This window comes from Rhamphochromis longiceps, linkage group LG11 (assembly GCF_057381845.1).
Source record: "Rhamphochromis longiceps isolate RC_006_pf linkage group LG11, R_longiceps_female_GT1.1, whole genome shotgun sequence".
In the NCBI taxonomy this organism is placed as follows: domain Eukaryota; kingdom Metazoa; phylum Chordata; class Actinopteri; order Cichliformes; family Cichlidae; genus Rhamphochromis; species Rhamphochromis longiceps.
Genome location: NC_140567.1, coordinates 15,845,430 through 15,861,571, shown reverse-complemented (window position 1 = coordinate 15,861,571; position 16,142 = coordinate 15,845,430). Strand labels below are relative to the sequence as shown.

The window sequence follows — 16,142 nt, the reverse complement described above, 5'->3', positions numbered from 1 at the left end:
AAAAGACACCTCCTTAACTTTTGGCAAAAAAGGCAGTGAGTTATTATATATTAATTGAGGTAAATATTCTATTGCAGCTTAAAAAGCTCCAGTGATTTATGACAGTGGACTACTGTACAATTGTACCACATTATTAATGTATCTGTATTCCTGATATTTCCGGAGGAATTTGCTTTGAAGCAAAAACGGATTGGGTATTCTGTAAGTGTGCAGTTAATTTTTTCAGTATATTATGAAGCTAAAGTTTTTGGATGTCTGGCTGTAATTAAAAAAGCCAAATCATTATCTGGGGTCCAACAGGAAAAATGAAAAATAACTGCAGGACTAATTCATTTTAAAAAACCCGTCAACATCCAACTTCTGGTTGTAGACTAATAAAGAGTCTCAGGGATGTGGAAAGAGGTCAGCCGCTCTCTGTGTGACAGCAATTAATCTCCACCGCACTACATTCATGGGAGACAGTTACTGTTCAACGCACTGGGGCACATTTACAGAAAAAAAAGGGCTTTCACTTTGTGGCCTTTGAGAAGAAAGACGAAAAATAGCAGGAAGAGGGCTTGAGTACAGAGCTGTGTCTTCCTTCTCCCTGGCATTTGTGTGCTTGACTGTGAAGAGGGTCAGTGGCAAAGAGAAGCATGCACGCTCCTTCACAGTCTGATTGCTTTGTTGTGTAGTTAAAAGTGACAGGGACTGCAACTTGAAGATTTACCCGTACACAGGCTGTGCTGTATTGAGTTTTTTGATGCATTAAAATGTGAAGCTACTTTTCTTACAGTCTTCAAATCTATAACTTTCACACCTAAGGTAGAGGCACTGACTAATAAAAATAAAATAAAAAAACAAACCGTGCCATGCAAGTTGACATACTGCTTTAATAAAACCTAAAGAGGGTCATTTATCATTTCTATGTCTTTATATAAAAAGCAGGGTTTTTTTTCCTGTATTCCAATAGCTGGATGATTTAGATAAATGCTCTCAGCAGCTTAGATTTAAAACAATTTTTCAACAGGCTGTGTCTGTATAAGTTCTTACTTTCAGGTGTGTAGCTCGCTTGAAGGCCTTTCTACAGAGGCTGCAGACATGACAGCGGTCCTTGCCGTGAGCCTGTCTGCAGTGACGTCGCAGTGTATTGGCATTCTGGCACACTTGATTACAGTAGAAACACTGATTTCGGTTATCAGTATCCACCTGGAGCTCTTTCCCACCCTTATCAGTGGAAATCTGAAGCACGCACAAAGACAAAGAGCTTACAATGCATAATGGTGATGGTATAAACATCAGCTGACAGGCACTCTTTGAGCTCTTCCCCTGGATTGGTGAAGCAAGCAAAACAAATATACTTACAGTATATCCATTGTCTGTTGCTCCATTTGCGGACTGGGACTGGTGGCTAACCAGTATGACCTGCTGGCCTGTGGTCCCTGGCTGTCCTGTTAGGCCAGAATCATTCAGTACTGCAGGGAAAGTCTGACCCTAAAAAACAAAATATACATTGAAAAAGCGCTTCATGACATAACTCATGTCTGACACATTTTGATTGTCATGTTAAATTAGTAATAATGCAAAATAGCAGCTACTACAGTCTGTAAATTGTGCTGGACATTTGGGGTTTTTTTTATACCTGTGTATTGAGGTTTAAGGTGACGCCATCCAGCATGCCCTGAGCATCTGCAAGGGTTAGTGTGACGCTGCCATCACTGGCCACAGTTCCTGGTGACATCACTAGGCTCTGGGAGGCAGCAGTGTGAGACAGGGTGGTGCTTGGTGGCAGACTGGTGACTGACAGGAGAGAGTGGTTAAAAGGTTAATACCCAGCTGGTTTATGCCACCAGCAACTGTGCGCAAAATGCAGACATACAAAGAAACTGTGTTTAAATGAACATTATCCTCTTAGACACAACAGACCTGGATGCCATAAAAAAGCTCATTTTTCACTTATCCACAAAACCTTTTTGCAATATTAGTGTCTCCATTGGTGTAGTGGTTAACAAATGTTCTTGGCAAATGAAGGGTCACTGGTTCAATTACAGACAAAAATCCCCTTTGGGGTTACGTCAGGGAGAGAATCCGGCGTAAAACTCTGGCTGTCTGTGACAACGGAAAGCTGCAGTCTTAGCCCACTTACATTCACTAACCTCGCCTCTCATACTGCCTTATCAGAGCAGTTTTCATTTCCTGTTGGGTCTATGAAATCATATCTCTGGCTGGCCAGAATGAAGGATAATTTCACTCCACGTTTTAAAGAACAGTCTTTTGACAAGTATCCTCTCACACAAATCTGGGACACCTGAGACAGATGAGGGTTTGGGCTGGCAACCACAGCTCTTTTGGTGCTTTGCTCTCTGACTGAAACTAACACTGGCAGATTCATTAGGTTTGGGAGGATATTGCATTAGAGACGCACAAAACTAGACAATATTTGGTTTGAATAAAAATACAGTTTCTCAGTCAAATCACGGGTTGGACCGTGTCTGCAGACAGAGTGACAGGAAGGTTTTAGCCAAAGCAACAAAATCAAAGATGCTCTGTGTGTCTCAGAGAAGCTGTGGGAACATTATTATTATTATTTTTCTTTCCACTTGAGTTAAGTGGAAGGTAATGAAGAGATATAGATGAGACTGAAAATTTGATTAGGCTTCTAGGTGACCAGCTCTCTGACAGACTGGACTTCATAACTATAAAGTAGTTATTCAAGCTTCCAGAAGTTGTATTAAAGTATGCTGATAAACTGCTAATTCAGTTTGATAATATGTTTAAATTGTACTGCTTGTCCTATTTTACATGGAGGTGAACAGGGGTGAGTCTAAACCAGTATGTACTGGACCATATTTATTTCAAGGCTTTCATTTTTACATTTTATTTTATTTTTCTACCTTTTTCAGATCAAAGCCAGTAAAACCCCACTGACCTCAGCGTTGTTAGGTTTTAAAGGCACAAACTCACTCATTCAGTTGTACACTTGAACTTGCACAGCATAAAAACTCACAGATACAAACGCCACAAAAATCTTCACTTTCAGAACTCTTTTTACCTCCTACTAATGTCAGAAATCTTTCCAAAATAACAAAATTAAGATAAATGTTTATGCCTTTGTTTATATTGCATATATATCTTTTTTATTTGACTTGAGAGTATTTATATATTTTTGCATTTAATATAATATTTTCTTTAAAAAAATATATATAAACAGGGTCACGGGGTTAAGCTGTTTTTCTTTTTTTTGACAGATGCTGTATGCACTGTAAAACACTGGAATTTCTAACATGGAAACCAATGAGCAGCTCATTTTGAAAGACCTGTAATTTTTTTTCTCTTTCGAATATTTACTAATGCTTATTAAGAAGACAAAAGTATTTATTATCAAATTAGTCAATCAGTCAAAGTAACAATCGATAGCTGCAACCCTAAAATCAGACATAAGTGGGTAGCTAAAGAAAGAGGTGTTAACCATCTGTCAAAATTAGCTGCTAGCATTCGAATTGAGGGGTTCCAAAACACTTGAATCCAGCAGCATTGACAGTCAATTGCAACAATTGACGAGCCTGCTTTAGCTTTTTGTCTGGAGAAAAAATAAAAAAAATAAAAACACAACCCTGAGTTGCAATTTTTCTGGCACGCTCCCTGTTAGAGAGCAGAAAAGTTCAAGCTTCATTTTTGTCATAGCAATTTTTTAATATCTCTTGAGTGATCTGGACATGGCAGACGATTAGGGTTTCTCAGGTTTGAAAATCTATCTGGCAGCTTTCCTCGTGCACTTTGATCTCTCCACAGTTGGGGGACCTCTCACAGTTTGTGCTGGTGAAGTAGAACCCTCTACTTCTAATAAAGTTTAGTTTCTCTGAAACCCAAAAGTCTTGTCATATTACAAAAAAAGTCAAAGGAAATCTGTTGGGATCCTGAACAAAATGTGAATGAAAACAAAATGTTGGCAGTTGCAAGTCATAAGAGGATGAACGAAAGAGTGCGTGCAGCAGCACAGAAGGGATGCTTCAGGGCTGAGAGAGTGTAAACAACGTGGAGGAAAAACATAACAGCCTTTATAGGAGTCTGATAAACAGGCATATCTTTTTCAGATCATGGAGAGCAACTGCAAGTCTGCAAGTCATGCCAGCTACTGTAGTTTAGCTTTTGAAAAAACGGCTTTTGTGAAAGAAGGTGCAAGTCAAATTCAGGATCTTCTCTGGTCATGCATGTCTTTCATGACCAGGGCAATATTACATGCAGATGCATATTTGAAGTAAGCTGTAAAAATCGTTTGGAAAGAATGCAACTCTCTTATCACACGCGGTTAGAAGACGTGTATAGTCTTACCAGCATTTCCAGTATTGGCGGGGCTTTGAGGTAGCAGGTGGTCATTGGTGATGGTCAGAGTTGCACTGGTGGTTTGGCCGTTTAGCGGTGACGCTAGCCTGATGCTGCCGTTCATCTCAGCGGCACTGGGATTGTTTGGCTGGGGGAGCAGATCCTGACCTGCAATTGTATTGTAGAACATGAGCTTTAATTATTTTCATGAGGTTATTTGCTTCTATTATAAAGATGCTAAGTGTTTTCTGAAATGTAGTTCATATTTTGAAGGGTGGTCAAACGCAAACAAAGTAACAAAGTAAGATTCAAACAAAGTAACTCAACAAAATTCCTTCAGGGTTAATTGAATTAGGTTTTACACATGATTAATATGCCATGCAATGCCACATACGGTGTAGTTTAATAAGTGCTTAACTTTTATTAACCAAACATATTGTCACACTAAAATAAGAAGAATATGACTGATAACATTTTTCTCTCTTAAGACGATGTATTTCCAGCCCAATAATTTCTGCTGCCTGGGCAGGAAAAAATCTTATTTTTGATGGAACTACACTTATTCATAAATAAAAAACTTGAAATGAGAATAGCTTCTTAAAGCTTTAATCTGAAAGACTGCAATCACGATACAATAAGTCAGAGAGCTGAAATGAAAGAGAGATTGAGCTGAGCTGAGTAGACTTAGCAGGCTTAGTGATACAGCTACATCCCTCCTTCACATTGTTGATGCAATGAACTTTAAATCCCCAGATGATACAGCCAAATGGGTGATGCTGATGGTGTATACAAAAGCTGAAAAATGGCCTCTAATAGAGTGTCTTTAGATCTGGGTTTGTGAAATGGCTCTGAGTTATTATTGGCTTCATTTTTTCCTCTTTGCCTGCTAGTGTGTTTGCCTGAGTGAGAAAATCAATAGTGATAGTTGAGAGCTTTTTTTAAATTATTATTTTCCCATGTTTGTTATCAATAGCCCCTTTCTGCCTTTACTAAAAAACATGTTCAGCAGAGCTGTATATTTTTGGTATTTGATATTTTTGTTTCTACCTGATATGGTGAGGGTGATCTCCTGAGGATTTCCTCCTGCTGTGCCAGAACCAGCAGCTGAAGCCTGGACTTGGGCGAGAGCTTGTGTCAGGCTGGAGTTGTTGATGGTCAGGGTGATCTCCTGACCGCTGTTGCCACCTGCCACTAGCGCAGAGCTGCCCATGACATTGCTTAGGTCCTGAGAACCTGCACAACCCACAGCAACATAACACAGATGGTGACCTCCTAGTACAATGTGGCCACTCTGTATGTTTTTTTCACTTAGAGCTGTCATACATACTGGCAGCATCCTGCTCAGATAGTCCAGCCATTGTGACCTGCGCAGGTGTGATAGTGGAGGGCTGCAAGGCCAGGCTGGTCAGTGGGTGGATGACAACGTTGGCAGACACTGAGGTGTCAGTTGTAGACATGAGCTGGCTCCCTGAGTGGGAGACCAGACCTGTATCGACACTCAGGGGCTGCGAGAGGAGGCCGCCTTGCTGTAGAGTCTGCTGCAGGAGGGCGGGATCGATCTGAAAGGAGAGAGTATTACTTAACTTGAAAATGAAGGAGAGCATGTGTGGGGGAATCAGCAACAATGTTAGGATTTTCTTTTCTTTTACATTATGGAATAAAGTAATGATAAGATTTCCTTTCAATGCTTTTAAACATTTTCAAAGTTTTATGTATGACTTTGTTGACTGACACTGTTCTCATTCCTAGCTTGTATCACTATAGGATGTGCCTCCCTGTCGATTACTCAGAAGCATGACTGCCACCCTGCCACCACTCACCCTTCAATAGCTTACACTATTTCAATAACCATTACTCAAACACGTTTTCTTCGGAGCACATCTCAACCTACATTAGGCTGGCTAGACATGGATAGTAATATGGATAATAACACAGAGTTCGGCAGGGGTGATGTGTAACCTGTAGTGTGATGTTGTTGATGTTGCTGGTGTCGATGCCGGAGATCTGGACGTTGGGACACACCAGGTTGGCGGGCGTCAGCTGCAAGTGGATGCCGTCCAGCGTGGTAAGGCCATCTGGGAGCGACACGGTCAAGTCTCCTGCAGCTGAGGCACACACACAGACACAAACATATGTAAATGTTTGACAGGAGAGTAGCTATGTAATAATACAGGATTAGGACCACGCGAATAAGACTATAATTAACGGTTAATGGATAACAGTTCTTAGCAGGAAAATGTGAGTTAAAAGTTTTCTATGTTGGGGGGGGGGGGGAATCCTGAATACTCCACTGTCCTGCTCCAGGTGAAGGGTGGGAAAAGTAAATTTATATGTTGCCAGACTTCATCAATCTAATCGTTTAAACATTTTAGCGAATGTTTGACTGCAGTGCTGCATTTAGAAATCAGAGCTCCTCCAAAAACCCAATTAATAATCACAATGTCGTCCCTGCATCATTTGTTGTTTCCCTTTTCTTTTATTCGATCACTGTGAATGTTTGGAGATGCTTTGATAGACTTTTCTCATCACATAAAGACCGATTTCCTTCAAAAACAACCACGCACTGCGCTGGGGCTTCAATGAAGGCGTGTTTTTGTCTGCTTGACATCGGGTGCCGCGGTGCAACCCTTTTTTGCCCTTGATGTTGCCAACTGAATATGAAGCAATGAGACTACAAATGATGATCCTCTGGGGCATTCCTGTCACAACTGCTGACAACAACCAACTGTTGGTGCATTAATCGTACACCTATCATTTCTACCAAGGAATGTGTAACTCTTTGTGGCATTCACAAGAAATGTGTTGCCAGTGGGTCGTCAATAATACTGCACAGTGATATCTTGGATATTGAAATTTGGGCACCAGTCTTCACTCATTTCGTGCTCTTATGGTGCTTTACTGAAAACATTAGGACCTGTCAGTTAAAATCAAAGGTGTGTTATAAACAAAACACCATTGTTCTTGCTGCAATTCTCTCTTTTACAGCATTAAAGTAATGGCTCATTAATTATCCCTACCTGACATGGAGGCGGGCAGGAGGGCCTGTCCTACTAGTCCTGACTGCAGTAGATTCTGGTCAAACTGTCCTGTGAGAACCTGGTTAGCTGGGAGGTAAATGCTGGGGTCAGCACTGGGTGTTTGCAGCAGCCCCACAGACTGAAGAGCCTCTGATCCAGTTGGCTGCTGCCCCTGACTTGGAGCCACACCCTGCCCAGTCGCTGGGTCTTGACCCTGTCTGGCTTGACTGGAGGACGAGGAAGAACGCTTGGATTTGCGGCCGTCGCCATTTGGACGGAAGTGACACTGGATGTGTGTTTTGCGGTGACCCGAAGTTCTGAAGCGGAGTTCGCAGAAGGGACACTTGAAGGGCTTGGAGCCGGTGTGGAGGCGCATGTGCACCTTCAGGCTCCCCTTTGTAGAGAAGGAGGTGTTGCACATATGACAGCTGAAAAGCTTCTGACCTGAATAAGAAACAAAGAGGATGTTATGTGCGGCAAACTGAAAATGAATCGTTGCTCTTTAAAAACCGCAGGTTTATTTTTGACCAGCATGTGAATTTTGAATCTTGAATCTAGTCTTGGTTCTTTGATCTGAGAAAGAGAAAAACGTCAAACCTTTAATGTCAGCCAATAACTTTTACTACTTTTAATAAACTTTTTTTTTCTTTTTTCTCTTATCTTGATTAACTTGCTTTAGGCGTGCACTTTTCAGTGATCTCGTTGTCCTGTAAAATTCACAATGCATTTTAAGATGCTATTAATCACATCTAAATGGCTACAAATGTCAAGGTCTCAGTAGATGAGCTGTATAAGCCGATCTGCTGAGACTGTATTCCAGCAGTTGGCCTCCTTTTTGGTCCATGCTCTTATTTTAAATTACTAAAGCACTGCATCATCTTGTTACGATGTACAGCCATTTTTATAAAACCTAATGTTATGTATGAATGTATTCTTGACTGTGTGTTTGAAAAAAAGGGTTATACAAATATATGACTAGCTAGGTCTACTAAAACGAATGGAATTAACAGAGCTCAATCTTACTGTGTCAGCTTCTTTAAGGTAAGGTTGGTGTTTGTGGTGACACAAACAAGTCAGCAACATATTCTACTGATTAACCACTAACCTGTATGTGTTTTAACGTGGCAGTCCAGGGTCGACTTCACTGTAAAACTCTTCCCACATTCGTCACACTTGTAAGGCCTCTCTCCTGTGTGGATCCTGATGTGTCTGGACATTGAAAAGGATTGATATAGTTATACTTGCAAGAGCACAAGGACACATGAGAATATCAAAGTGATGATTACATTTCTTTTAAACAAACTAAATGCATTATAAAGTAAAGACACACCCTAATATGAATAGATATATACAAATGGTTATCATCCATGGACATACAGTTTATCTTTCTGGTGAGTTGTTTAGCTGAGAAACTGAAAAAGATCATGAAAAAAATGTGTTTGTGGTGCAGTTTTAATAACATGGAGCAGAATTTGAAGAGATTTAAAATGCATTTATTTTGACCTCCTCTCTGATGTCCTTGATTTGTTTTCCTTGGCTTCATACATATAAACTATTGCTTGTTGTTAATCTATCCAACATCTACTTAATGCATTAAATTATAGCTTGATGATTTATATCTAAGGCTGTTTCTTATTTCCTTTAGATGGTTAATGTAATCTCCACTGCATTTTCACAGCCCAACTGTGGGTGTGAGGACACAGTAGCAATGTTAATGCTATTATGCTGTGTCATTATTCAGTTCAGACAAGTGCTGTAAAACTAAATAAGGTCCACAGTCCTATAAGCCTCCAACCATCAACACTCACACAATTCAGACTTTGACTACTGCAGACAAACAAATTTCTTCTAAATTTATATACGCAGCACAACATTTACCTGACGAGGTCGCTGGGCTTCTTGAAGCTCTTGGGGCAGTAATTGCAGCAGTTGGCAAACTTGGGTTCGGTTTCCAGCTCCACGGCTTTGTCTTTAATCTCACTGATCCGATCTCTTTCAGCTGCCGACTGGGAAAGTATTCGCTCCGAAACTGAGGCCTCCTCGCCGGGATCCTTCGCCAATTCGGCTGCCTGCTCTTCAGTGAACGTGATAATTTCCATACCCCTCCTCTTTGATGTCTTTTGTTCACTTTCCTCTTCATTTTCCTCTTCTTCCACATCTTGACTTGACTCCAGGCTTATAACTGTGATAAACAGAGTCAGTTTTTTCACTTTCTATCTTTGGTTGACACTTTCTTTTGATGCAAGGCAGCTTGGACTGAGACAAAGATGCACTCAGACAAGCTGAAGCCTGATATAATGTATGTTGTACTTGATTAATGTGGCACTCTTCGCTGAAGGAAAAGTGGTGCATGTACAGCTCTGCATAACAGTGTAAGATGGAGAGACCATATAGTTTAATATAAATACAGTATAACTCAATGCAGTAATGCTTACTTTGATCGTCCATGGCGTGCTCCTTTTTCATATGCCTCTTACAAAGCAGGCTGGTCCGGAAGCTCTCATCACACATGGAGCATTTGAAAGACTTGATGTGAATGATCATGTGGCGATTCAGGCTGCCATTTGTGGTGAAGGAGGCGTCACAAACATTACACTTAAAGGGCTTCACTCCTGTTGGGAAGACAGAACAGAGGTAAGGTGTTGTGTGATCCTTGTGACAGCCTCTAGGGTGTCACTACTGTTACTGCCAGTCCCTGAAAAAGACTTACAAATTAAAAAATTAAAATGAAATCAATGTCATGTTTAGTATGTTTAGTTCATAGACTTATTCCACTTTTGAAGGACTAGAGTGTAGATAATTTAGGCAAATTAGGATGCCATTGTGAAACATGGCATACTCGACCTCGAGCTCACCTGTATGGGTATTCAGATGGGACTTGAGTACTCCAGCTGATACAAAGGCTCGTCCACAGAGGTTACATCCGAATGGTTTCTCCCCAGTGTGCGATCTCACGTGCTGTTTCAAGTGGCTTGACTTTTTAAAGGCTTTACTGCACCAACTGCACCTGATGATGGAAAAAACAGCAACAACATGAATGAATGAATCGCTGTAAATCTTTATGAATTATTGTTATTCACCAGATCTGGGAGAGTAATTTATGCGAATTGGAACAATTCTTAACATGTAATTATTTTATTACATTTTTAATAACATAGCAATATTTCACTGGACGTATGATCTACACTGCCTTGTTATTTGTGAAATAGAGAAAGGACATACACACAAGACAGCTTAAGAAAACAGCAGCTTGCCTTTCGCAAACATGTTTTATTTTAACTGGTGGTTTTGTGCAACATCTGTTAGTCTTCTCTTAAACATGACCATAAACCACATAAAAGCATAAGGCATTATCTGATAATGATAATAAAAGAAAGAGAAGAAATGCAGGGCATAGGAAGAGGTCATGATGAAGCAAAGGCCCTGGGCTGTATTTTAAAGATAGACCACTCGTCAGTCAGGTGAGCCTTTACATCATCTGCCAGAGCTAAACTGAATAATTTAGTACAAACTACAGGCTCAGCTTTTCGAATATAAAAGAGTTTGGCCCAGTAGCAGTAGCAGTATCCACATAGTGCAGTTAAAGTATTTAGATTTATTTAGAAACTGAACTATTCTCTGGTCAGTTTTTATGGACTGTATGGATAGACAGCAAACTGTCACCAACTGTCTAACTAGAAATAAATTAGAAAACCAATAATATTGAATTTCATTTCAGTTAAATCCATAAATAAGGCAAAATAAGTAGACAAAAAATGATGTCAATCCATTTCAACATAATGAGAAGCCTGAGACACATGAGCGAATAAATCTCTGTAAATACTATTGCTTTATCTGTGCAAAAGTTTAAATTGAAAGACACTGATAACAAAGTTAGGTAAGGTTATTAAGGACAAAGTTATAAACCATCTGCCTTCTCAAGGTCACTGCTTATAACACTTAATATCATTAATCTTTTTAGGCTCTGGAAACAGATTGTTTGGGTGATTTAGGCGACACAAAATTAATAACAAGACTGTAGATCAAGAAAAAAGGACAGGAGAGCCTAGCAGAGGTTTATGATCAATGATCATGTCAGAAAACCTGCAGCACCCAGACTCATCAGGCGTAAGTGCTGCAGAAATCAGCTCTAAATGGTGGAATGAGCAGACTGACACTACCCTCGAATAACCCGTGGTCTGTAAAACTGCTCTCAAACAACACAAGGGCACATTTTCTACTTTGATGAGATAAAAATTGAACTCTTCAGTCTGAATGCCAAATGCTGTGGTGTAAACCAGGTTCTGCTCATTGTACGGTTGAGATCACTTCTGTAATGGATCAGCCTTAAGGTAGTCAATCCAGGAGGAGGTGAGTCATGATGATAGAGGGAGCAGATTGTGGACAACATAAGAATGGGCAAAGATTTACTTTAAAGTACAGTCACTTGTAGCAAATATAACAAGAACAGCTTTGGTAATCTCACTGAATGTCCCGAATCATCTGGCCTAAGCAGAGAAAACTGGAGAGGAGACCTCTGACTAGAGCTCAGCTAGTGACCTCTATCCTGACAGATTTCTGAAATAATTTAGCAAAGACAAACTGCAGAACCTGCCTTTGAGAAATATGGGTGCACAGACAGGCAAGGAAGTGTGGAAGCTGTAATTCAAACTAATGATGTTTTTAAAAGATAGTAATTTAAACACTAAAGAGGTGGGAGTCATTTCTTAAGACAGTCGTATAGGTACATGGAAACACACACACCTGTAGGCTCTCTTAGTGTTGTCTTCACAGTCTTCCTGGTACTCCTGTGTCTCTGTAGGCAACTGGAGGTCGTTTTGACTGCTCTGCTGAAGAAGCCCATTCGTCTGCATAAAAAAAAGATCAATACTGGCTCAACTTAAAACACATACAAATACATGTGCACTTTCAAGGACAGGGAATAAATGAGGTTACTGACACTAGTATATGCATAACATATGCATGATAGAGAGAGATACAAGGAGGGAAAACAGTACACCTCTCTGAACAGTGTCTGGGAGGCTGTGGTTGCTGCTGCACGCAATGTTGATGGTGAACAGATCAAAACACTGACAGAATCCATGGATGGCAGGCTTTTGAGTGTCCTTGCAAAGAAAGGTGGCTATATTGGTCGCTGATTTGTTTTTGTTTTGTTTTTGATTGTCAGAAATGTATATTTGTGAATGTGGAGATGTTATATTGGTGTCACTGGTAAAAATAAATAATTGAAATGTGTATATATATATTTTTTTGTTAAGTTGCCCAATAATTATGCACAGTAATAGTCACCTGCACACACAGATATCCCCCTAAAATAGCTAAAACTAAAAACAAACTAAAAACTACTTCCAAAAACATTCAGCTTTGATATTAATGAGTTTTTTGGGTTCATTGAGAACATGGTTGTTGTTCAATAATAAAATTATTCCTCAAAAATACAACTTGCCTAATAATTCTGCACTCCCTGTATATCAGATCCAGTGGGCTAATTTGAACCCAGTGAAAACACGATTTTTAGTTTCAGGTGGTTGCACACTAATGAAAATGTAATGATGTATTTAAAATGAAAGAAGGAAAGCTACTCATAACTTACCACCTCAGCAGGTGGGACATGAAGCAGATTTGGAGGGTGATAGCTGGATGAAAGGGCCTGAGACTCCAGGGTGCTGGAGTCCTGCAGCTGCTGGACTGTGGAGAACTGGGACTGATTGTAGCTTGTTTCAGTGATGGTGAAGCCTAGATGGAGTCAGACGAGAATAATCAGTCTTGTTTATAGTCAAATCCAAAGATCTAACCTCTGGCTGACAGCAATATTGGGTCTACCTGAAAAAAACAAAAAAAAAAAACCCCAAACACAAGACATGTTTCACTTTTTTTCAACTAAAAACATAATAGGAATAATAATAGGAATCTATGAAATCTGAAAAAGTGTCTAAGATCTGCATTACACAGCACAATATCAGCCATCAGGGAGGATGGCTTTTATTGATTTAAAAAAAAAAAAAAGCTGAACTCAACACTATCAGTCTTCCAAAGTGTCAGACCGCCCCTGGGATTTCAGCCTGCAGCAGAAAGGTGTTTTATTGTTATAGCTGGTATTGTTTGTTTATCTGTGCTCTTCTTCTCTCTTTGCTTTTTTTCCACTTCTTCCTGATAAAAGTGTTTTTCCCCCTCACTACTGCAAAGCGCCTGCTCATTGGGGACCTCTAGGTTACCTTTATAATACTGGGAGGTCTTTACATTACAATGTAAAGCTTCCCTTGAGATAACAGTTGCCATGCTACATAATTAAAGCTGAACTGATGCTGTGTGATGTACACCCTAGAGGCTGTTACAAGAATATTCTGCAATTATTGCACTGGCTAAAAGAACACAAGGTGACTGTCTTGAATTGTTTTTGCATTCATGCATGCAGTTTGAGGCGATTGCACGGGTTGCCTGAAGGAAAGCAGTCTGTCTCCCATCTGGAGATCGGCTACAATCACCCTTGGACAGAATCGCAAAGGTTTGCAAGTAATTTAATCTAATTTATAAAAGCAGACAGATGTTCCAAATCTATGATGCCCTGGCTGGACTCTGAATGTAAGTAGCTAATGTGAATTTGCATTTGTGCAGACAGCAACAGATCATTGTACACACCCCCCCCCCCCCCCCCCCGGGCTTTAAATCTGGGACTCTCCACCATTTGACCCTAGAACTGAAGAAGCTTCTCGGATGAGAGGTGAAACGTCTTCAAGCAACTTGAAGAAGTCCAGACGCTTTTCTTTCCAAGCTCCTTAGAGCAGCGGTCCCCAATCCCTGGTCCGAGGCCCGGGGAGCACCAGTAAAAAGACAATAAATTGTTTGATTTTTTTCCTCTTCCATTTCTGATTTCTCATCTCCAATCCAACTTCAGCATGTCACAAAGTTACTTAACCATGTAAAGGCAGATGTGTACATGTTTGCATTCATGTAAAAAGCACTGATATGATCTAAAACAGCGGTCCCCAACCCCTGGGCCTCGGCCGGTCCGTGAGTCATTTGGTACCGGGCCGCGAGAGTTGAGGCTCAGGTGTGAAATGTATAGTTTTCAGGGTTTTTATCGGTTTTCAGCGTTATTTTGTTATCGTTTTGATCGTTAACTCGGTTTTTCTGGGTCTTTTCACGTGTGTTATGAATAAATCTTCTTTTTTTCGGTACTGGTACTAGTTTTATTTTGTTGTATTTATCTGTGACACCTTAAAGGCCGGTCCGTGAAAATATTGTCGGGCATAAACTGGTCTGTGGCGAAAAAAGGTTGGGGACCGCTGCCTTAAAGTATCCGATCACAATGTTTTTGTTCGCGCCGCGACCTCAATCAATGTTTTCTCTAGTGTGACTGTAGCGTTAATAAAGTGGCAGTGTGGGCACATTCTTTATGTGACACTTTTAAGAGCCACCAAATGTGCAGCAGAAACAGTGTGTGAACCTTAAATCAACCTTCAATCAACCACAGTGTAGTTACTGTAAACAACACATATATAAAGTAGCAAGAAATACAGGGCTTCTCCCAGAGAACCTCCTCACAGAATTGAAAAGTTCAGTTTGCCTCACAGATGTTTGATGCTGATCTCAAAGGAAGCTGGCTGGCAACAGCAGTCAGCCGCCATGGTGAGTTAGTGCAAGAAGAAGAAGAAAAATGTTTGAGAACACACTGATTTCAAAAGACATATGGAGATACCAGATACATTGGTAGAGGGTATATATAGTTTGATGAAATTAACTGTTGCTCGGTTTGTTGTGGGAATTGTAAAGAGTCTTCCTTTCTCCCACGATCGCTCTGTCATTTGGGACCTTTGTGAAGCTGAAGTAAGGGTTATTCCACCAATTCTATTTATGTGTGACTGATTTCCTTTGGTATTAATTCAAAATAAGAGATTTCATAACTAATATGGCCAATACCTACACTTTGTTAGTTAAGCCTTATAACAGAAAGCGTGCATATAACTAAAGGTACTATGCACGAGTTACTACTACTCTTCATATATTACTGGTTCTTGAATTCTGAAACAGTGAACCTGTGTTTTGCACAGACGATATAGCAAATAAACATACCATGTTATCTTTGTCACATAACAGCCCACACATGCTATGTTTATACCTTGTGTTAGAGCTTGCTGGTCAAACGAAGACTGAGGAAGTGCTGGTGTCTCAAACTGGCTGATATTCTGAGGCAAAGCATGCTGGGTAGTCACATATGAGTCTGTCACGACAAAGAAAGAGATGCAAAGCAACAAGTTAGTTAGTGCTCACAGAAACAAACAGTAGAACAATATTTCCACTGTTAAACTTTCAATTGAGGTTAAAAAAGCAAGTTACATTGCAGATTCCCTAACTAACACAGCTCACCATGCACAGTTACATGCACAGAACATTTTTAGAATAACAAAAATAACTGTGTGTTATGTGTGACAATATTTATTTATAAGTATCATATTAAAATACTGTAAGCTACACTTTATTTTTAGCAGTGTACCTTCTTTAAATGCAAAGTAGATTTGCTTTCTGTATATTAATGAAGTCTTATCAAATATAGAGAGCTGAGGTCAAGATTATGGAACCTGACTACATGATGTACATTTTAAATCTAGAGAGTTTTCAGATGTCAGCTAGGCTGAGCTGCTTCTTTCTGGAGATGACTTTCAATTTACTTTAAGGGACCAGATCCTGGACCTTAGAGAGGGATTACTAATCATTCTATTACTATCCTTGGAGTGCTAAAGCTCTGGAGGCTGTGTGCTGAGCTATACTGCGTGAAACCATATGTGTTGGTCTACAGAGCAAACAGATGGAGACGATGGGGAG

At 40.1% G+C, this 16,142-nt stretch overlaps 1 protein-coding gene across 1 annotated transcript in view; it reads right to left on the bottom strand.

Annotated features, from left to right (window-relative positions):
• LOC146658749 (zinc finger protein 236) overlaps positions 1-16,142 on the bottom strand; it is a 52,021-nt gene that overhangs the window by 11,868 nt on the left and 24,011 nt on the right. The window contains exons 15-29 of the mRNA XM_085422475.1: positions 15,439-15,540; positions 12,913-13,055; positions 12,063-12,166; positions 10,175-10,326; positions 9,755-9,931; positions 9,198-9,501; positions 8,425-8,528; positions 7,320-7,763; positions 6,262-6,407; positions 5,630-5,861; positions 5,350-5,535; positions 4,312-4,470; positions 1,622-1,779; positions 1,345-1,473; positions 1,033-1,221 (exon numbers count right to left, since the gene is read on the bottom strand). Coding sequence (XP_085278601.1) covers positions 1,033-1,221; positions 1,345-1,473; positions 1,622-1,779; positions 4,312-4,470; positions 5,350-5,535; positions 5,630-5,861; positions 6,262-6,407; positions 7,320-7,763; positions 8,425-8,528; positions 9,198-9,501; positions 9,755-9,931; positions 10,175-10,326; positions 12,063-12,166; positions 12,913-13,055; positions 15,439-15,540 — 2,729 coding nt within the window. The remainder of the gene's footprint in view (positions 1-1,032; positions 1,222-1,344; positions 1,474-1,621; positions 1,780-4,311; positions 4,471-5,349; positions 5,536-5,629; positions 5,862-6,261; positions 6,408-7,319; positions 7,764-8,424; positions 8,529-9,197; positions 9,502-9,754; positions 9,932-10,174; positions 10,327-12,062; positions 12,167-12,912; positions 13,056-15,438; positions 15,541-16,142) is intronic.